The sequence below is a fragment of the Salvelinus fontinalis genome, chromosome 28 (genome assembly GCF_029448725.1).
Source record: "Salvelinus fontinalis isolate EN_2023a chromosome 28, ASM2944872v1, whole genome shotgun sequence".
Classification (NCBI taxonomy): domain Eukaryota; kingdom Metazoa; phylum Chordata; class Actinopteri; order Salmoniformes; family Salmonidae; genus Salvelinus; species Salvelinus fontinalis.
In genome coordinates, this window is record NC_074692.1 from 16,597,965 (window position 1) to 16,620,658 (window position 22,694).

At 44.7% G+C, this 22,694-nt stretch overlaps 2 protein-coding genes across 4 annotated transcripts in view; one reads left to right on the forward strand and one right to left on the reverse strand.

Annotated features, from left to right (window-relative positions):
• The window catches only part of bin3 (bridging integrator 3), a 33,808-nt gene extending 26,291 nt beyond the window's left edge, over positions 1 to 7,517 (forward strand). The window contains exons 8-9 of the mRNA XM_055886841.1: positions 2,726 to 2,860; positions 6,009 to 7,517. Of these exons, the coding sequence (XP_055742816.1) occupies positions 2,726 to 2,860; positions 6,009 to 6,155 (282 nt within the window). The 3' untranslated portion in view covers positions 6,156 to 7,517. The remainder of the gene's footprint in view (positions 1 to 2,725; positions 2,861 to 6,008) is intronic.
• Positions 7,512 to 22,694, reverse strand: part of LOC129826285 (long-chain-fatty-acid--CoA ligase 1-like) — a 36,303-nt gene continuing 21,120 nt past the window's right edge. For 2 of the 3 annotated variants that reach the window (XM_055886838.1, XM_055886839.1), the window contains exons 2-21: positions 17,397 to 17,650; positions 16,603 to 16,729; positions 16,434 to 16,498; positions 16,197 to 16,298; positions 15,900 to 15,999; positions 15,599 to 15,777; positions 15,379 to 15,411; positions 15,227 to 15,278; positions 14,929 to 15,002; positions 14,571 to 14,648; positions 14,335 to 14,469; positions 14,103 to 14,237; positions 13,906 to 14,001; positions 13,720 to 13,792; positions 13,519 to 13,607; positions 9,643 to 9,759; positions 9,404 to 9,547; positions 9,206 to 9,307; positions 9,019 to 9,090; positions 7,512 to 8,479 (exon numbers count right to left, since the gene is read on the reverse strand). In XM_055886838.1, the coding sequence (XP_055742813.1) occupies positions 8,339 to 8,479; positions 9,019 to 9,090; positions 9,206 to 9,307; positions 9,404 to 9,547; positions 9,643 to 9,759; positions 13,519 to 13,607; positions 13,720 to 13,792; positions 13,906 to 14,001; positions 14,103 to 14,237; positions 14,335 to 14,469; positions 14,571 to 14,648; positions 14,929 to 15,002; positions 15,227 to 15,278; positions 15,379 to 15,411; positions 15,599 to 15,777; positions 15,900 to 15,999; positions 16,197 to 16,298; positions 16,434 to 16,498; positions 16,603 to 16,729; positions 17,397 to 17,648 (2,166 nt within the window). In that variant the 5' untranslated portion in view covers positions 17,649 to 17,650 and the 3' untranslated portion in view covers positions 7,512 to 8,338. The remainder of the gene's footprint in view (positions 8,480 to 9,018; positions 9,091 to 9,205; positions 9,308 to 9,403; positions 9,548 to 9,642; positions 9,760 to 13,518; positions 13,608 to 13,719; positions 13,793 to 13,905; positions 14,002 to 14,102; positions 14,238 to 14,334; positions 14,470 to 14,570; positions 14,649 to 14,928; positions 15,003 to 15,226; positions 15,279 to 15,378; positions 15,412 to 15,598; positions 15,778 to 15,899; positions 16,000 to 16,196; positions 16,299 to 16,433; positions 16,499 to 16,602; positions 16,730 to 17,396; positions 17,651 to 22,694) is intronic. The other variant, XM_055886840.1, reaches the window with a different exon arrangement.

The following is a 22,694-nucleotide window of genomic DNA, read 5'->3' on the forward strand; positions in this document are numbered from 1 at the left end:
TGCTAACTGCCTGGGACTCAGCACTCTATTGTCCCTCTAATCATTCTGACATCAATGCAAATGTGATCGAATATCTAATCAAACACTTCATGATAGTCCATGAGCTCATGTTGCGCAACATTTCTATATGCTCTGTGCTTTTGCTGTTTGTTAGGCCTACTCATCTTGTTGGCTGATGAAAAAGTAAATGTGAACAGTTCTCCCAATACCTTAAACATGCACCTCGGATAAGGACGTGCACAGTTGCGTCCCCGATGTGTCTGTCTTCACTTGTAGCCTGTGAGAGAGACTCAATCATGTGACGGCCATTGGCTAATAAGAATTTCGCTATCTGACAGAACCGTGGAGGTGAGAGGTGCTTTGGAGCACACAGCCAGGAGAAGGGAATTATAATTATTATTTTCAGCCCAAGGGCACAACGGTCACTGGCCGCAAAAGGCATGTATTTTTTTCGGGTGCATTATGGCCACGCAAAGGGGATGGCACCGGGAAATTCAAGGCATTATCAAGTGCTTGTCAAACTGTGAATGAAAGACTGATGAAGTGTGTACAGCCTGTGCAAGAAACAAAGGAGAGCTAATGCAACTTCTTTCAAATCATCATTAGAGTCTCATCATATAGCCTTAGAATGTCCCAATCGCAACTAAAGATGCATAAATAACTCTAAATTAAGCATATAGGAGTACCTGTTTCTTTGTTAACCGCCAAAAACAGAATAGCCGCCCGCATGTGCGCACTACCTCAAATCATTTGGAGAAAATATCCTTTCTATTTTTTTTATCCTCTTTATTCTTCAGTTCAGTATTCTTCATACAACAAAATAATATAAAATAATGCCACGGAATTCTAAGCAAATCTTGTCTGCTAAATGAACTAGTGTAGCCAACAGCCATATGGCATAACCAGATCAGGGCCTAACATAAGGACTACTCAAGAGTATGCTATTCTGTTCTTCTGAAATAAACAATTTTCTATATATCATATTTCTTTAGACCAGTCTAAAACAAATAATGGATTTATTGTGATGGTGTAGGCTATATAACATGGATAGATTTATTAGACTTTCTAAAATAAATTTAAAAAAGAAACGTCCTCACTGTCAACAGCGTTTATTTTCAGCAAACTTAACATATATAAATATTTGTATGAACATAAGACTCAACAACTGAGAGACAAACTGAAAAATTTCCACAGACATGTGACTAACAGAAATGGAATAATGTGTCCCTGAACAAAGGGGGGGTCAAAATCAAAATTAACAGTCAGTATCTGGTGTGGCCACCAGCTGCATTAAGTACTGCAGTGCATCTCCTCCTCGTGGACTGCACCAGATTTGCCAGTTCTTGCTGTGAGATGTTACCCAAGGCACCTGCAAGTTCCCAGACATTTCTGGGGGGAATGGCCCTAGCCCTCACCCTCCGATCCAACAAGTCCCAGACGTGCTCAATGGGATTGAGATCCGGGCTCTTCGCTGGCCATGGCAGAACACTGACATTTCTGTCTTGCAGGAAATCACGCACAGAACAAGCAGTATGGCTGGTGGCATTGTCATGCTGGAGGGTCATGTCAGGATGAGCCTGCAGGAAGGGTACCACATGAGGGAGGAGGATGTCTTCCCTGTAACGCACAGTGTTGAGATTGCCTGCAATGACAACAAGCTCAGTCCAATGATGCTGTGACACACCGCCCCAGACCAGGACGGACCCTCCACCTCCAAGTCGGTCCCGCTCCAGAGTACAGGCCTCAGTGTAACCCTCATTCTTTCGACGATAAACGCGAATCCGACCATCACCCCTGGTGAGACACAACTGCAACTCGTCAGTGAAGAGCACTTTTTGCCAGTCCTGTCTGGTCCAGCGACAGTGGGTTTGTGCCCATAGGCGACATTGTTGTCGGTGATGTCTGGTGAGGACCTGCCTTACAACAGGCCTACAAGCCCTCAGTCCAGCCTCTGTCCGCAATAGGCTGAGAGTCTGAGCACTGATGGAGGAATTGTGCATTCCTGGTGTAACTCGGGCAGTTGTTGTTGCCATCCTGTACCTGTCCCATAGGTGTGATGTTCAGATGTACCGATCCTGTGCAGGTGTTGTTACATGTGGTCTGCCACTGCGAGGACGATAAGCTGTCCGTCCTGTCTCCCTGTAGCGCTGTCTTAGGCGTCTCACAGTACAGACATTGCAATTTATTGCCCTGGCCACATCTGCAGTCCTCATGCCTTCTTGCAGCATGCCTAAGGCACGTTCACGCTGATGAGCAGGGACCCTGGGCATCTTTCTTTTGTTGTTTTTCAGAGTCAGTAGAAAGGCCTTTATAGTGTCCTAAGTTTTCATAACTGTGACCTTAATTGCCTACCGTCTTTAAGCTGTTAGTGTCTTAACGACCGTTCCACAGGTGCATGTTCATTAATTGTTCATGGTTCATTGAACAAGCATGGGAAACAGTGTTTAAACCCTTTACAATGAATATCTGGGAAGTTATTTGGATTTTTACAAATTATTTTTGAAAGACAGGGTTCTGAAAAAAGGGTATTTCTTTTTTTTGCTGAGTTTAGATGTTCCAAAGATCTACATCAGTGGCTTGTAGGCCATGTGTGCTAAATATGTTTGTCAATTACTGTGAGACCGGCAGTTATTTGCTTGACAATCACCGGCTGACCTGACCACCACAGCCCTAGGTATGTATGCTAAAGTGTCAACCGTTCTTCTGTTTGCCCTAATCTGTCCAGGCCAAGGAGGAGCTGAGACCAGTCAGGGAGGACTTTGAATCCAAGAACAAGCAGCTGTTGGATGAGATGCCCAAGTTCTACCACAGCCGCATCGACTACTTTCAGCCCAGTTTTGAGGCACTCATCCGGGCACAGGTGAGCTATGGATAGTGTATGATTGGGTGCACACTCGTGACCGACCCAGTTTAACTCTGGTGAGCCATCTTTATAATGCATGCATGCACAGTTATGAATTATAAGGCCTAGGTATAAGCATTCAGTTGACACACAAAACCTGTTCACAACTTGCCAATCCCAGTTCAAATAGTTTCCAATGGGTTTTATTTGAGTCGTTTTAATAGATTGTTTATTTGGGTGTAGTGTTGCCCCTAGCCGTCTGTTGACCAGCATCAGAGCAAGAGAGAGTGCGTGTAATCCTCCCTGTCTCCCTCCACCCAGTCTTAATGTGATTAACCCCAGTGACGGCCCCACGCCTTCCTAATTAGCCCAGGAAGCCCAGGTCTGTCTGTCTGTCTGTCCGTCTTGCTCCAGCCTCTTTCTAACCTAGGAGCCCGGTCAGCCCGCCTCGCTATAACCAGCCCAGCAGCTGAGCCGAGTGCCCGCCACTGTCGCCCACGCTCCGTACCCAACCCCCACCCCCCCACCGTGTCATTTCCTCTTATGGTTAAAGACTGACACACGCCTAATCAGATTGAAAAGTGGCCACGTCACTAGGCCAGGCTGGCGCCCCGCCCCCAAAAACACTGGCAGACAGGCGGCTGCCTATCAGACTCAGCCCACATGTCAATGATACTGCCAGGCAAGCCCAGAGGGGGTTCAAAGGATGTGTGTGCCCTTTGATCAATCCAAAGTGATGTCTTCTGTGACACGGAGTTCTGTACGTTCCTCTGCGTTCCTATGATAGCAGAGCAGGTGGGTAGGCTTGTATGTGATGACTGTTACTAGTAGACTAAGTGAATGGAGCCCTCCTGGGTGTAACAGCAGCGGAGCCTAATCTTCACTGCTCAGGAGATGGTGTCACTGGAAGTAGTCTCTATGGACTTGATAGCTGCCATTAGGTCTCTGGTAATCTTGTTAGCTGATCAGGATTATCTCCTTCATAGTAGCCCTATGTCATTATCTCTTCCTAGAATGATGATTATACAAGCATAATCATTCCCTATAAGATTTGGATTTAATAGAGACTGGTTGTGGATGAAAATTAATGGGTACAGATTTTGGGCCTTCCCACTGTTACATTGTCCCTGTTTCAGTGTACTGTCCTCTATGGACACTGGAGCAAGCCTGTACTACTCAGTCATTTGCAAACAGACTGACTCACTGCTGAAGCAGCTTCAAACAGTAATGAGGGCCCTCTGATGGAGGCAGAGCGCTGATGACTCAAACTTGCTCAGATAGCTCATCTCTAACCCTAGCAGTGTGAATTAGGGGGGTTGTGTGGAGTTGGGTCAGAGGGACAGACTCCAGAGCTGGGCTGGCGTACACAGCCACTCCTCCAGTACAGCCGCTACTGGGTGGTCAGTCAGCACAGCAGCCCAGTGGACCTCGGGTCCGGGCCAGACCCCTCAGCTGGCCCTGCAAGCGCAGTCTGGACTCCCACTCCCCCTCTCTCTCCCCCGGACATGCTGCATGGCTCCCAGAGCACCCTCACAATGCCTCTCTTTGTTCTGAGGCTCAAACACCACTAGTTCCATGAAACGGCTGTGAATGGGAAGCAACTCTCTGCTCGGCTCTGCTGTGATCGGATGTGCCTGTCCACCTGTACAGATGCTGGATAATTGAGCCATTGTCTGAGTGTGGATTCCCGGTGGTTGTTCTTGGTTACGGTGTTCTGTACTACTTGTACAAACTGAAAGAAATTATGTTCTTTTGACACACGCTACTGTCATAATGATTGCGTTATTTTGCACTTGAGCCCATTGATAGACTAGATTGATAGAGATGGGATCATATTGGATGCCAAATTTCTATTACTTTTTCTCCAACGTACTGTATCTTATTGAAATATTGTTAGTGAAATAATCAGAGTTGAGGTCTGATGAGCCGGCGTAGCTCTCTGTCTAAATCAATATTTAGTCAATCAGGGCTAGGGTGAGGACAAGGGTGTGTATTTGGACGTTTGTTCAAAAATACGTCACGGAGGTCTTACAAATAATAGTCTGAATTTGGCTTCTTTTCATATGTGGTCCATGTAGACTTACTGGGATAATTGTAGAGACTGGATGACAAGAAGGATGTTCACGCCGAAACGGACACTGTGATTGTGTGTGCATTATTACTGACATGTATTCCATAGCTTTTTCACAAAGCCACTTTTCAAATGGAAAAATATCCACTTTACCCCCACATACACCGGTAACTTAATACTCATGGCCCACTGATGTGGTCTAGGTGGCAGAGTTCGCTATAAACACACAGAGGCCTTTCAAACCGGGTTCCTCTTCCGGTTAGCCAACTAAAGAGCTTCTGTTAATATAACTTTTGCTGCCACTGGCACACACATCATGTGGATAAGACATTTGGACTGAATTAAATGTCCTTTGATCACAGTTCAGATGTAATTAGTTGAAAATGGCTACATATTGTCATTTCTCTAGCAGCATGCATCCTGTGACAAAGCTCTTATAGTAGCATGTGGTTAACAGTCTTCTCCCTAGTCTACCCAGGAAAGATCTTCATTTTCCTATCTGAAATGGCCTCTATTTATTTTCTGTTATGGCCTACAGCCCATCAATGCCCATAATCGGCCAGCAGCAGCTATTATTTTATTCCAACCTCTATATAGAACAGAACAAACGTGCACATTTGCAAATAAATCAGAAATGCCCCCTTAAGTGTACTGTAGCATATGCATCGCTGCATGAATAAATATCGAAATGTGTGTGGGTTTCAAGGGGTTGTATTTCCCAGTACTTTCATTCTCAGCCCACTCTTATGGAGTATTGTAATGTGATTAAAGTCTATTAATCATCAAAGTATCTCTCCTGGGATTCTGACTCATGAACTGGGGGAAGAAGCAGGGGTGGGATGTGTCAGGAAAGCTTTCAGCGAACACTCTATCTCATGTTCAGATTGGAAGAGAAAAGGCAGGGTCACTACCCACTGATGTTCTGGGGTTTGTTTTAGTTCTCCGGGCTCACTCCTTTACTTCTGAATGGCTTTTCATTAGTGGAGGTGAAGGGCTGTAGGACCAGGACCAGCCTCTGCATGTTGTAAGTAAACTGTAAACAGTTAACGTAAGACCCTTTCCCTAACCATTCCACTCTTTCCTTATCTCTTTCAGGTGGTGTACTTCACAGAGATGCACAATATCTTCAGTGAGTTGACGGATCAGATCGACCAGGCAGGGCTGACTGATGAGCAGAGGGAGAGGGAGAACGAGGCCAAGCTGAATGAGCTGCGTGCTCTGTCCATTGTCGCTGATGACTGAGAGAGTGAGAGAACACCAAGAAGGGGAAGGGCTCCCTCTAAACCTCTGGCCTTGCCTCCTTTCACACCTCAGTGAATGGATTTATCTTTTTCAGGATCCTTCTCACTGTGAAAATGGACCGCTTTGGTCATAGCCTAATCATTAATAGCTTTCTTGCACTAATCTCCTCTCTCTCTCCTTCACTCTTCTCTCAATTCACTCACCTGACCCTTTCCTAACATCTAAAGAAACACTGAGAGCAACTCAAAGCATTTTAACTGCCACATTTACCAAGCCATCAGCTAAATGCTATTATCATCAGCCAATATGTATATATTTTTTAAATCGTGTAATGAAACCGTTCTTCTAAGAACTAATTTGTGGTTCACACCATAGAATTACAAATAGTACTATAGATTTATAAGATCTCTGTGGGTCACACCTTTCTTCTCAAAGCTGCATACTCAGTTTGAATCTGTTTTCTAGTCATTTCCAAATCAAGGTATGTACCAAAACATGCATTTCATCAAGTCTATGTATACCAGGAAATCAATTTATTGAAGCAAATTGGATAGTACTGTAGGGACTAGAGGATGAAATGTGACTCGGGGTGGTAGGTCAAAAAGCTACATTAATTTGAATCGCTCCATTTCTGTGTTATTCACTATATTTCCCCTCAGGGTTTATGCACACTGATCTAGCCTGTGTATTGTGGACCAGGAACTTATTTGTTGAGGTAAAAATGATATTGAAAGTTACCTGTAGTATTTAACACTAGCCACTCCAGCTTCCTGACTATGGCTATCATAAGTCAATGTCATTATTTTTGCAGATCTGTGATGGTGCCTGTATAAAGGAGTGTCAACATTTTTCTTTGGCTTTTGCCTAATCGTCCACAGCTTCTGAAAGGCTAAGGAATAATCTGACATTGTCTTAGACTGAGATGGTCCTTTTACCCTTCTTGTTCTTCTTCGCATAGGTTTGGAGGACTTGTTTTCCAAAACCAATGCTGTTGCTCCCTCTAGTGGCACTTACAGTTCATTTGACCATATCTACGTTCTTTGTCAATTTCTCATGTTAAGGGAAACCTCTTGCCTTTTCTTTGTGGACAGCTATGCACAAAATGCATTTGACTAAATTAGCGTAGATTTTTTTAACTTTTCTGACAGGCCTGGTTCTAGTTAATTTAACATTATTATTATTGAGTGAGAAACTTGACATGTAATCTGTTAAGAGTGGGATTTATTATCATTTTTGTTGAGCTATGTTACCATCTGTTTAGATGTTGTTTTCAACTTTTTCTATGAACAATCATGCAATACATGGATTGGAAGAAGGGTTTCCTTCATTGTTCTTCAACTAAATAAAACTGAATAATGACAATCATCATTTCTTTATTCAGGGAAACGTACAAGAATATTTCTACATGGTTGGGAATTGTTAGTTAAAATAGTGGCCAGTGAGCCTATTTCATCAGCATTATTAATGTTTACCGCTAAAAATATACTTACCATTAAATAGTCAATTTGTAACTACATAAATGATATCAAGGGTAACATTTCACTTTAATCCCTCATATAACCTTGGATAAATGACGGTGGTCTGATTTGGAATGAGCTACTGTAACTCATTCACTGTTTCACTGAGAACACTAGACTGTCATATCTAGAATCAGAGTAAGTAATGTACACTTCAAAAGCAGCCTCCCAGAGGTTTAGATTCTCTATATTAATCAGAAGGACGGAAGTGTGATCCAGGAGGCCATTAACAGGCCCAGGTAGTGTCTACTTGCCCACTGCTCTCTACAGTGGAGCTGTAGCTATTTCTATGGCTAGGTTTTCTGCGTGGACAACATTGGAGCAAAAATGGTTTGGTCCCATTCAATGTTGTTCCTGTCTATGATATGTAAACAATGAAAATACATTTAACATACTGATGTACAAGAAGCAGCATGGTGTCGAACTGAAAGTGGAGTCAAATTGAAATTCCCCGAAACCGTACCAAATGTGTTTGATAGTATTTGAGCTAAGTACTGTAGGAATGTCTGTTGTCTTGGCTACATGCTCAGTTTTTAGTACTATAGACCGTGAGATCCAGCAAACTGCATATCTTTGTCTAGTGACAGGAAACATACAGTTCAGGTAAATGTCAGTGGAGTGAGTGTATTACAGTGGAGTGAGTGTATTACATTGGTTTGAGGTCTACTAGATGGCTGTTGTGCTGTACATGTTTGTGATCTGTTCCTGGAAGACCCTGCGGATGTCCACTCGTCTGCTCTTCAGAGTGGGGGTGAGAAGGCCGTTGCTAACACTGAACATCTCTGGATGCAGGTGCAGGTCCTTCAGCTGACAGTGAGGAAAGAGATGGCAAAACTATCAGTGTTGTCTTTGTTGTATTCAGTTTCCTGTTACACCATGTTTTATGTCTTCGTATACCATGGCACCATTTGTTACAAGTACGAAGTCAATGTATGAAAGTATTCAGCTTCAAGGTTCAGCTTCTACCCCCAAGCCATAAGACTGCTGAACAATTAACCAAACGGCCACTGGGTTATTTTCATAGACAGCGCCCCCCCCCCCCCCCCCCCCCCCCATTTGTTTTTTTACACTGCAGCTACTCACTGTTTATTGCCTATGCATAGTCACTTCACCCCTACCTACATGTACAAATTACTTATACTAACCTGTACCCCCGCACATTGACTCGGTACTATACCCCCTGTATATAGCCTCGTTATTTTATAGTGTTACTTTTTACTTAAGTTTATTTGGTAAATATTTTATTAACTCTTTCTTGAACTGTACTTTTGGTTAAGGGCTTGTAATTAACCATATACATGTTGTATTCGGGTGCATGTGACAAATAGTTTGATTTGATTCCTCACCTGCTCAAAAGACTTCAGCCCAGCTTCCTTCCCCACGGCTGTCATGTCTTCTAACACTGCTTTCTTCACATCCTGTAGTGAGACAAGATTTCAATTTGGACCTGTTGAGTTGATACAATCCAACAACGGCACACATTGTAAAAAGTTGCAGATGACCTATTGTGTGAGCTACGGTGACATCACATACTGGATGCTGGCAGAGCTCCTTGTAGGATCCAATGATTCCCCTCTCCTTAACCCAATCAATAAACACTTCTGGGTCTGGCACAACAATACCAATCAGGTGAGACTGGAAACAAAACATAAAACAGTGTGAGAATGCTGGTATGTCCCCAAAAAAGGACTATCCTCGTATAGTGAATATAAGAGTACCGGTATCTCATACCTTTAAGCTGTCACCGTGCACAAAGACCTGTAGCACAGGGACACAACGCATGTAGATGTTCTCAATCCTTTCAGGGGCAATGTACTCTCCCTGGGACAGCTTGAAGATGTGCTTCTTCCTGTCGATGATGCGAAGTGTCCCGTTCTAACAGGAAAACACACATTCACATGCAAATGTATATGACTTGACTGACTGGAGTATCTAGTGATCATATTTTGTCCTATATTGTAACAGCTCACCAGTAACCACTGGCCCACATCTCCACTGTGCAGCCAGCCATCACTATCCAGGGCCTCTGCTGTTTTCTCCTCATCCTTCAGGTAACCCCGGAACACACTGTGGCCACGGATACAGATCTAACAAAGCATAAAGGTAGGAACAGTGTTAACCAATTTGTTCCCAAATGTCACTATGCAAGTCTTATGCCATTAGTAACAATAACATGTAAACAATATTTTATTATACACAGTTGAAGTTGGTAGTTTACATACACCTTAACCAAATACATTTAAACTCAGTTTCACAATTCCTGACATTTAATCCTCGTAAAAATTCCCTGTCTTAGGTCAGTTAGGATCACCACTTTATTTTAAGAATTTGAAATGTCAGAATAATAGAGAATTATTTATTTCAGCTTTTATTTCTTTCATCACATTCCCAGTGGGTCAGAAGTTTACATACACTCAATTAGTATTTGGTAGCATTGCCTTTCATTTGTTTAACTTGAGTCAAACGTTTCGGGTAGCCTTCCACAAGCTTCCCACAATAAGTTGGGTGAATTTTGGCCCATTCCTCCTGACAGAGCTGGTGTAACTGAGTCACGTTTGTAGGCCTCCTTGCTCGCACACGCTTTTTCAGTTCTGCCTACAAACTTTCCATAGGTTTGAGGTCAGGGCTTTGTGATGGCCACTCCAATACCTTGACTTTGTTGTCCTTAAGTCATTTTGCAACAACTTTGGAAGTATGCTTGGCATCATTGTCCATTTGGAAGATCCATTTGCGACCATGCTTTAACTTCCTGACTGATGTTGCTTCAATGTATCCACATAATTGTCCTCCCTCATGATGCCATCTATTTTGTCTAGTGCACCAGTCCCTCCTGCAGCAAAGCACCCCCACAACATGATGCTGCCACCACCGTGCTTCACGGTTGGGATGGTGTTCTTTGCTTGCAAGCCTCCCCCTTTTTCCTCCAAACATAACAATGGACATTATGGCCAAACAGTTATATTTTTGTTTCATCAGACCAGAGGACATTTCTCCAAAAAGTATGATCTTTGTCCCCATGTGCAGTTGCAAAGCGTAGTCTGGCTTTTTTTATGGCGGTTTTGGAGCAGTGGCTTCTTCCTTGCTGAGCGGCCTTTCAGGTTATGTCAATATAGGACTTGTTTTACTGTGGATATAGATACTTTTGTACCCGTTTCCTCCAGCATCTTCACAAGGTCCTTTGCTGTTGTTCTGGGATTGATTTGCACTTTTCGAACCAAAGTACGTTCATCTCTAGGAGACAGAACGTGTTTGGTATGACGGCTGCGTGGTCCCATGGTGTTTATACTTGTGTACTATTGTTTGTACAGATGAACGTGGTACTTTCAGGCATTTGGAAATTGCTTCCAAGGATGAACCAGAATTGTGGAGGTCTACAAAAAAAAAATCTGAGGTCTTGGCTGATTTAATTTGATTTACCCATGATGTCATGGGAAAGGCACTGAGTTTGAAGGTAGGCCTTCAATTGACTCAAATTATGTCAATTAGCCTATCAGAAGCTTCTAAAGCCATGACATATTTTCTGGAATTTTCCAAGCTGTTTAAAGGCACAGTGAACTTAGTGTATGTAAACTTCTGACCCACTGGATTTGTGACACAGTGAGTTATGAGTGAAATAATCTGTCTGTAAACAATTGTTGAAAAATTACTTGTCATGCACAAAGTAGATGTCCTAACCGACTTGCCAAAACTATAGTTTGTTAACAAGAGTGGTTGGAAAATGAGTTTGAATGACTCCAGCCTAAGTGCATGTAAACTTCCGACTTCAACTGTACATACATACACACATATATACATATAGTAACAGTCAAAAGTTTGGACACACCTACTCATTCAAGTGTTACTTTAAAAAAAATGTACACTAGATTCTTCAAAGTAGCCACCCTTTGCCTTGATGACAGCTTTGCACACTCTTGGCATTATCTCAACCTGCTTCACGAGGACTACCACAGGAAAGGAAGACCCAAAGTTACCTCTGCCGCAGGGGATACGTTTATTAGAGTTACCTGCACCTCAGATTGCAGCCCAAATAAATGCTTCACAAAGTTCAACATCACAACATCAACTGTTCAGAGGAGATTGTTTGAGTCAGACCTTCATGGTCGAATTGCTGAAAAGAAACCACTACTAAAGGACACCAATAAGAAGAAGAGACTTTCTTGGGCCAAGAAACACGAGCAATGGACATTAGACCTGTGGAAGTCTGTCCTTTGGTCTGATGAGTCCAAATTTGCGATTTTTGGTTCCAACTGACGTGTCTTTGTGAGACGCTGAATAGGTGAAAGAATGATCTACGCATGTGTGGTTCCCATCATGGAGGAGGTGGTGTGATGGTGCTTTGTTGGTGACACTGTGATTTATTTATAATTAAAGGCCCACTTAACCAGCATGGCTACCACAGCATTCTGCTGTGATACACCATCCCATCTGGTTTGCGCTTAGTTGGACTATCATTTTGTTTTTCAACAGGACAATGACCCAACACACCTCCAGGCTGTGTAAGGGCAATTTGACCAAGAAGGAGAGTGATGGAGTGCTGCATCAGATGACCTGTCCTCCACAATTACCAAACCTCAACCCAATTTTGTATTTTGTATTTTTTTTTTTTTTTTTTTGGGGGGGTGGATCAGCTTAATATTGCGGAAAGAATGTTGCTTCCAATGTAATTGTCTGCATCATTTCCAATCCCCCATATTTTTTGGGGTAAATATATATATCCATTCACGTATGCATACATATACACATATATACATACACATACCTACATAGACATACATACTTTTTTTAAAGAGTATACCTTTATTATTATTCCCCGCAAACCCTACCACCGATCCCCCAATTGGAGTAAACTGATAAACATTTCTGTTTTTACCTTCAATTTATACATCTTATACACATTTTACAGACACAGTCTACTTTATAATAGTTCTCTCTTGTTTTGAAATGGTTTGGGATGAGTTGGACCGCAGAGTGAAGGAAAGCAGCCAACAAGTGCTCAGCATATGTGGGAACTCCTTGAAGACTTGGAAAAGCATTCCAGGTGAAGCTGGTTGACAGAATTCCAAGAGTGTGCAAAGCTGTCATCAAGGCAACGGGTGGCTAATTTAAAGAATCTAAAATATACTCAAAAGAAATTGGTCACTACATGATTCCATATGTGTTATTTCATAGTTTTGATGTCTTCACTATTATTCTACAATGTAGAAAACCCTTTTTTGCTTTGTCATTATGGGGTATTGTGTGTAGATTGATAAAGGGGATTCATTTTATTTATTTTTTACATTTAGAAGGCTGTAACGTAACAATGTGGAAAAAATGCATTTGCGAATGCACTGTATATAAAGTTAGAGCCACTGTATTTTCCCATTGGGCTAAGATATTTTCATATGCCATGAGCATCATGGATTCACTCTATTGAAAATGAAGGCATAAATGTAAACTCAACCCTTTAAACATTACATTTACAAAGACCATATTAAAACATTTCACCAATTTGTTTTTTCAAACTGTTGAATACAGAATGCTGGTGTCAAATTCATCTGTAAAAGTACGCCTTCTAGATGCTTGTGGTCTTGTGACCATTTTGATAAATCATCCGAAACTTCTCTGAATCATACTAGACACCTTTATAATGCATAATATGACTTATTTGTTGTTAAATACAATTTTAACTTCTCTAGAGCCTGTAAATTACCCCCCCCCCCCAAAAAATCTCACTATTGTGACTAAATGGGTTTTAATATAACATACCAACAGCCAGGGGGATAAACTTTTTCTGGGTAACTATCTCTGACTCACTATGTTGTAGAATAGCACCGTAATACCATTATGCTTTTTAACCACCTCACCTCTCCTTCTCCATTCTTGGCATAATAGTTCATATCAGGGATGTCAACCAACTTCACCATTGCACAGGGCAGGGGAGCGCCAACATGGCCTGAGACACAGAGTTTCAGAGTATAACCAACACGCAGACATGGGTATCACGGACTAGTCGTCTCCAGATATACTTGGATAGTTTCCCCATTGTCAGAGAGTCAACCCCTTACCTGCACTCCAGTCTCCTGGCATGGAGAAGGTGCAGCCTGCTGTGCATTCAGTCTGCCCGTAACCCTCGAAGATCTGCACAGAGCAGCAGGAACATTCCACATCATCAAACCTCACATACCCACACTCCCATCAGAAATAAACACAAACACACACACTTAGTCTGAGCTCCAGGCAGGCATTCTCACCAGACAGCCGAGGGTGGCCCTGAGGAAGGAGAGCACGGTGGGGGAGATGGGGGCCGAGGCAGTCAGGATGAACCTCAGATTACCTCCTAAATTATCCTGAAACGCATGGAAAACAAATAGAATCCCATTACGTCTAACAAATAGAGTTTTCTAAAAGGGGAGACGTTGGGCCACGTTCAATGTGTTCAGTGACTGACCTGAATCCTGTTGAATACCAGCCTGTCCCACAGACTGTTGTTACGTACAACCCCACTGCTGAGCTCAGCCTGCTTCCTTCTCACTGCATAGTGCAGCACTGCCCGGCGCAATGGGGACGTCACAGAGCCTAAGATCTACACACAGACACGCATTCACACACAAGAGAGCATAGAAAATAAAATACTATATAAAAAAAAAAAGTATGTTTGGTATCATAGGATTTGGACTGACCTTGTCGTAGATGCGGTTGAGTAGGCGAGGCACCACTGGGAAGAAAGTAGGTTTCAGAGTCTTAATATCGTCCATGAGCAGGGAGATATCCCCCTGGTAGAATCCTACCCTGGCCCCATGACAGAACATGGACACCTGAGACAGACGTAGGAGCATTTAAAGAACTGTCTGACATGCCCTGAGTCCCCAAGACAGACACATACATTTATTATTGTAATCAAAAGAGGGTGAGCTACCTGAATCATCCTCTCAAACATGTGGGCAAGAGGCAAGTAAGAGATTGACACGTCTTCTTGCCGAATAAAAAATGACCCCTGTGAAATGGAGAGAAAGAATTGATACATAAAACGGTTACACAGTGGATAATAGAGGTGGCATACCAATTGAATATGCAATCTAGATTTTACAACAGCAATTAGATGTGGAGTGTATCTTTTAGAAGGAAAATAATGGGTCAACTATTTCTATTAAACATCCCATTTATCACAGGAACAGATTGAGATGGAACGAGAGATGTAGTGAGATAAAGAGAGAGAAAATGGAGCTAGCCATGAAACTCCTTCTGAATTTCAGACAGAGGGAGCCAGAACAGACCTCCAGGATCTTAATAACAGAGGAGGAGTTGGAGGCGATGTTGCCGTGGGTGATCATGGCTCCCTTCGGCTTTCCTGGCCAAATAAACAGAACACAGTTTAGTTTGGAGGAGGGCATTACTGCACGGCTCTGTGCAGCACAAGAATTCATCTCATAACATAATGAGAGGTTGTCAGTGGGCCCCCATGGGCACATCTCTAGTAGCGTGGGTAAATGCTTTAGTATATGATTAACATGCAGAGTAGTGGGGGTAGGCTACATGAGGACTCACACAGAGATCTATAAAAACAAATGGTACCTGTGGTTCCACTGGTGAAGCACACGACTGCTAGGTCCTGGGGTTTCGGTGGCTGCAACAAAAAGACAGATGAATGACAACAGGATCAAAAACAGCAGTGAAGCAACAAAAACTGTCAATGAGACCTTATCAACATTCAGAGGAAAACTCACCATAGGATCTTTGAGGTTCTGTCGTCCAAGTACCTGCAATATGCAGGGTCATGTCACACTGTGATAGTCTGTGGTAATCAAGATGTCTTCTAATCTAACCCCATAGAAAGGGACTTCTCTCTTGTGTTTGTCATGTTGATCCAATGTCACAACTAAAGAAGCCGGCATCTATTCTAGCAATTCATCATCTTTACATTGTCTGCAGCTACCCTCTTCTCACCATGAGCTGTGTGAGTTCTAGGATCTCCACTCCACAGTTCTTTCCCCTCTCCACTATGGCATCACTGCAGTCATTAAAGAGCACCAGACAGGAGAGAGTGGGTGTTGCACCTTTCTCCTTATTCCCCAGAAGGGACTCTGCCTTCTCCTCCTTGTCACAGATCACCAGTGAGATCTCCGCTAGGAGGTGAAACAGCGACAATCAACATGAATAGTTATAGGCCAGTGGTATGGGAGTGTACTGATTTATATATACATTTCCCCATACATCAGTCTTTTGTAGCAGAGTATTCCAGCCTTACCCAGGTTGAGGATATGCACCATGGCCTCCTCTCCAAGTGTGTCATACAGGGGCACCACTGCCATAGAGAAAGTGTAGCAGGCCAGCTCTGAAATTATCCACTGCCACCAACAGAGGGAGACAGAGCAACACTATTAGAACGACAAATCCCAGACTACTTCCTAACTGATGCTTGGTCACTACATTGCTGGAGTCTCTACAAGGACAGTGCTCTAACAGACAGGGAAGCCTTAGGATTAAACATCATGGCATTTCACTACATAAAAATAATAGGGAAGGAATGTGTAGCCTTCTGTACCTCTGGTCTGTTCTGGGCAAATATTCCAACAAACTGCTCAGGGTTTGGTTGGCAGCCTTTGCCCAAAAGCCCAGAGCCCAGCACCTGTGCCTGTTCAGCCACCTAAAACAGAGAACAATCAGACAGAAACAATAATACAATCATTGAATAGAGCTTGAGCATATTTGTATGCTTGTATACTTATTGTATACTTGTATTCTCCTTGTAAATAGTAATAATGACCAAAGATCCACAGACCTCAGTGTAGGAGATCCACTGGTAAGGCTCCCCAGGTTTCCTGAAGCCAAGGCATGGGCCGTCCCCTGTGCATCAACACAGTCTCATCAGGTACACTCTGGCATGTCTGGTAAATAGTCCATGTCTGCTCCTAACGAGCCTGTTAGTCCACTGTGTCCGGCTAGCTCACCTGCCACCCTCAGTCCTCTCTGGAACATGTCATAGGCTGTCCTGGTGTCATCATAGTAGAACTCCAACAGGGCATCGTCCTTGAGCAAAGCTGAACGCCTCCAATTGGGCTCTCCCTGCAACACAGACTGCATAAAAACTCTCCCTATTCAGCTCTTTAGCCTTGTTTATACCGAGGGCTAACGTGTCCTTTGTCCTGATCTTATTTATATTCTGATTGTGCCAACATTGTAGCCGTGGGACCTACACATGGCAGTAAAATGTGTCTCTTATCCATCCACTGTGTCCGCAATGTGACCGCGTATCCTGGTCCCTCCCTGTATGCAAATTAATTGACAATATGCTTTCTAAATAATATTTTAACACATATTGATGCCATAAGTCATTGGCGTCACTTGTCAATGATTTTAGAGGGCGGGATAAAGATGATTTAAATGATTTCACTGTCCAGATCCGTCTACACTTGCAAGGTATCCAGACACAATGGTGTAGGACAACCTCCGAGGGTGGTCAGGAAGATTTGATCACAATCCGATCAATGCGTCTTAATCATCTACACCTGTTTAAAAATGTTGGCACAATCAGAATGTGGACAAAGGACACATGTTAGAACCAGGTATAAATAGGGTTCGGGATGTAATCAATGTTAATTAGTTATAACTGAAATCCAAAACACTATGATGAATACAACTACTATCCATAACACAAACGAGCACTTGACTGTTCTGAATAAATATAACCCGTACTAATCTCACTCAGCTGCTACTTAAAGCTTACAGAACATAATGCTCTCACCTGTACAGCGATAGACTGGGCATTGAGATCACAGGGGGGCTGCATGGGCCGACGGCGGGTCACCAGCCAGTATGCAGTGAGGGAGGCCAGAGCCCCTATACCCAGCAGAGAGGAGGGGGACCGAGAGAGGGAGGAGAGGGAGAAAGATGATGACGAAGGGAGAGAGGGGAGAAGGCTCCAGAAGTCCTCCCTCACAGGTCCCCGAACCCCCCCACTGGAGTGAAGGGACTGTAACCACTCCTGAAAATGCATAGCTGTGAGAGAAAAAGAGAGAAAGACAAATGAGAGAGAAGGAATGAGTGTATTTGCCTGAATGAATGAGAGAAATGTAACACTGAAAGGGTGTCACATTTTTATTTATTTTTTTATTTTTAATTTCACCTTTATTTAACCAGGTAGGCTAGTTGAGAACAAGTTCTCATTTGCAACTGCGACCTGGCCAAGATAAAGCATAGCAGTGTGAACAGACAACAACACAGAGTTACACATGGAGTAAACAATAAACAAGTCAATAACATGGTAGAAAAAAAAGAGAATCTATATACAATGTGTGCAAAAGGCATGAGGTAGGAAATAAATCGAGTAATTACAATTTAGCAGATTAACACTGGAGTGATAAATCATCAGATGATCATGTGCAAGAAGAGATATGGTGTGCAAAAGAGCAGAAAAGTAAATAAATAAAAGCAGTATGGGGGGTGAGGTAGGTAAATTGGGTGGGTAGTTTACAGATGGACTATGTACAGCTGCAGCGATCGGTTAGCTGCTCGGATAGCAGATTTTTAAAGTTGTTGAGGGAGATAAAAGTCTCCAACTTCAGAGATTTTTGCAATTCGTTGTCTAATGATTGGAGACAGGAGCAGGAAGACGTAATAGGGGGTTTAATTTCTCCACCCAAACAAGAGAGCGATGTGTAAACCTCCAAATAATACACGAGACGAGACCTGTAAAACAAGTGCACAAATACACGTAGCATGGAAACCGATACAACAGCACAGGTACTCCAGGACCAACGGACATTGTACCAGAGGGCACATATATAACATACTAATCAGCGGGAATGGGAACCAGGTGTGGGTAATGAGACAAGACAGTCCGGGGTTGATGGTGATGAATCCAGTTCCGTGACGCCTAGAAGACCGGTGGCGTAGACCTCCGGAGCTGGTGAATGAAATGAGCAACAGTACCGGGGGGATCCGTGACAGTACCCCCCCCCCCCTGGCGCGCCGGCCTCAACCACAGAGACGCGGTGCGGGTCGGTCAGGGCGCCGACAGTGAAAATCCCTGGTCAGCGAAGCGTCCAGGATGTCCACTGCAGGAACACAGCATCGCTCCTCTGGGCCATACCCTTCCCAGTCGATGAGGTACTGGAGACACCCCGCCCGACGCCTCGAGTCCAGGACTTCACGGACCTAGTACGCCGGACCTCCCTCGATGTCCAGAGGAGGAGGCGGGGTGTCACTGGGTCCAGCCTCAGTGAGGGGACCAGGCACCACTGGCCTGAGAGACATGAAAAGTTGGGTAAATGCTGTAATCAGCTGGGAGTTGCAAACAGTACGTTACCTCATTAACCCTCCACAGGACTTTAAACGGCCTGTCTCGGGTTTAGCCTCTTCGCTGCCCTGATGTACTCCAGGTTGTAGTGGTGGTCCGTCCACACCAGGAAAGGGTGTTTGGACCTCTCCAGCCAGTGCCTCCATGCCTTCAGAGCCTTCTTGACCGCCAAGAGTTGCCGGTCCACGACGTCGTAGTTCCTCTGGGCGGGGCTCAGCTGCTTGGAGTAGAAGGCGCAGGGAGGGGTTCCGGTGCACTGGGACAGCACTGCCCCGACTCCTACTTCAGAGGCATCCACCTTGATGATGAAGGGAAGTGAGGGGTAGGGATGTGCCAGCACGGGAGCAGTGGTGAGGCGTGCCTTCAGTGTCTCGAACGCCCTCTCTGCCTCCGCCGTCCAACGAAGCCACTGGTGACCGAACTCTCAGCAGGGAGATAAGAGGCGCGACCACCGTGCTGAAGCCCTGGATGAACCTCCGGAAATAGTTGGCGAACCCCAGGCATCACTGGACTGCTTTCACATTGTTGGGGATGGGCCATGACCTGACTTCGCTGACGCGTTGCTCCTCCATCTCCACTCCCTCTGTGGATATGAGGTAGCCCAAAAAGGACACGGACCGCTGGAAAAACAAATACTTATCTTGTTTAACATAAAGATTATGCTCCAACAGTCTTCCCAGCACAGACCTGACTAGCGAGACATGCTGGACGCGGTCAGCAGAATAGACCAAAATGTAATCTATATAAACCACTACGCCCCGTCCCAGCATGTCCCAAAACACTTCGTTAATAAAGGCCTGGAAGACTGAAGGAGCATTAGGCAGGCCAAAGGGCATTACGAGATACTTGTAATGGCCCGTGGTCGTGGAAAAGGCCGTTTTCCATTCGTTGCCTGCACGAATGCGCACCAGATTGTAGGCGCTCCTCAAGCCCAGTTTTGTGCAGTACTGTACCCCGTGCATTTGTTTGATGATGGTTGGGATGATGGGTAAAGGATAGCTGAACTTTACCGTGGCTTTATTCAGAGTTCAATAATCAATGCAGGGGCGTAGTCCCGCATCTTTCTTTTTAACAAAAAAGAAGCTTGAGGAGGCTGGTGACATAGAGGGGTGGTTAAACCATGCTGGAGGCTCTCCTGTACATAGGTCTCCATGGCCTCGGTCTCCGCATAGGAGAGGGGATAGACGTGTCCTCTCAGGAGGGCTGCGTCAGACAGCAGGTCAATGGCACAGTCCCAGGGGCGATGAGGAGGCAGGCGTGTAGCCTGGGTCTTAGAGAAACACCGGTGCAGATCCTGTTATTCCTCTGGTAACTCCACTTGAGGGGCGTGGTCCGGACTTTCCACCGTAGTGGTGTTGACAGACACCACGAGACACCTCCCCTGACACTCCTGCGACCAACCCAGCAGTCTCCTCTCAGACCAGGAAATAACAGTTATACCAATTTCAACCAAGGGAGACCTAAAACAACTGGGTGCGTGGGGTGTATATAATCAAAAAGGTGATCTGTTCTAAATGAGTGTCATGCGTCAGCAGATAAACGGGAACAGTGATGTACGAGCCCTGTCCCTATTGGATAATTATCCAGGGCTCGAACGGGAATAGGTGACTGTAGGGGAACCAAATGCAGTGGCCAGTGGGCTATCTAAAAGATTCCTGGCAGCTCTGGAATCAATCAGAGCTAACGGGAGTGAGGGGCTAGGGTATTCAGGGAATGTAATGGGAAAACACACTGGTTGAGTTGACAGAAAAGGTGGGGAGATCTTGCATCCTACCTGGGTTGGAGCAGGAGAATTCCCTGGCTTGTCACCTCCTCGCCTATTTATGGATAGAAGGCAGGTCTAGGAGAAATGACCCCTTTCCCCACAATAGGAGCAGAGGCCCAGATTCCTCCTCCTCCTACGCTCTGCCTCGGACAAACGTGCGGAGTCCACCTCCATCAGCTCTGGCCACGGAGCAGGTGTAGCCATGGGCTCCGGATTCCGTGCAGGTCTTTGTCAGAACCGCAGGAGGTTGTCCAAATGAATCGTCATGCTGATGAGCTGGTCGAGTGACAGGTTGTCATCACGGCAGGCTAACTCCATCTATACCTCCTCCATCTATACCAACCCCCTCTTGGCCCTCCACAGGATGATCAAACACAGAGTGGAAGAGGAGGGTGAAGCGCTCGTAGGACTCGACCTCGGATCCACCCATTTCCCAGACAGTGCCCCCCCCCCCCCATCCGGGGCCCGGCCGGTCAGTGCTGAGATGACGGTGGCAACCCTGTCTCTCCCAGAGACAGCTTCGGCGTAGCGAGCGAGGTACAGGTCGCATTGCAGAAAGAATCCCTTGCATCTCGCTGGCATGCTGTCAAAGCGCCCCGGGAGGGACAGGGGTATTTTGCGGCCCGGGTCAGATGGGACCGAGTCAGGTCGTGGTGTGGGGGCTGGTGCCGGAACTGGTGCTAGAGACTGGAGGGACTGCACATTCCCCTCCAAGCACAGGATGGTTGCCAGCACGTCTCTGGAGAGACAGTCTTCGTGATGCTGGACTGTCTCTACGATGGTCGATAGCTCGGTCTTCCCTGCTGTCTCCATTTATTTGGTTGGTTATTCTGTCACGTTGTCTAATGATTGGAGACAGGCGCAGGAATACGTAATAGTTTTTTTTTCTCCACCCAAACAAAAGAGCGACGTGTAGTAAACCTCCAAATAATACACGGGACGAGACCCGTAAAACAAGTGTACAAATACACGTAGCATGGAAGCCGATACAACAGTTACAGGTACTCCAGGACCAACGGACAATGTAACAGAGGGCACATATATAACATACTAATCAGGGAGAATGGGAACCAGATGTGCGTAATAAGACAAGACAGTCCGGGGCTGGTAGTAATGAATCCAGTTCAGTGACGCCTAGAAGGCCGGTGACGTAGACCTCCGGAGCTGGTGAACGGAATGAGCAGCAGTACCGGGGGGATCCGTGAAGGGAAATTACATCCAGGAATTCTCAACAAACTTGTAAAAAGATGTCCACATAGGTGCTATTGTACTTTAGAAACAGAACATAAAGCATTTGCTGTATGCAGGAAAGAGTAGCTAAACTCTCCTATACAATAGCATTCAACATGTCAGTTTCTGGGACAAGAGGGGCTGAGAGAGGTCAATCTTTATGGTACAAATAAGAATTAAAGTGACTGAAATCCTATACAATACAAAATGAATACAACAAAATTACAACAAACAAACTTGGCCACTAAAACTAAATACTACAACATCCCGTTTTGATCATTTAAAAAGCCCAGCTGAAGCACACTGGCCCTCAGGCTCAGCAGACAGACAGGGGGACTGAGGAGAGAATGAATGACTGGGGTGTATAGGGGAGAGGGACTCAGATGTAATCATGATTGGCTAAACAGAAAGAGGCACTATTGAGGTTACTCTGTCATGCTGTGTCCACTGACAGAAATGGAGCTAGAGAGAGGAGAAAAGAGAGAGAGAGAGAGTGAGCGAGAGAATAGATGCATACAGTAACAGAGTTTGGTGGCGAGATGGGGTGAGGGGGAGGGACAGTGTGGTGGCCAGTAGGTCCACCCTCATGTTTCCCTGCCAGTCTGTAATTGCTCACAACCAAACCAATGTGAGAGAAAAAATCCTGGCCACAATACGTTAACCCAAAGAAATGTGAAACCAACTTACATCTACTAAAACATTTCATTTTCACACCCTCCTGTCTTCTAAAATTTCTTATGTCCCTCCAA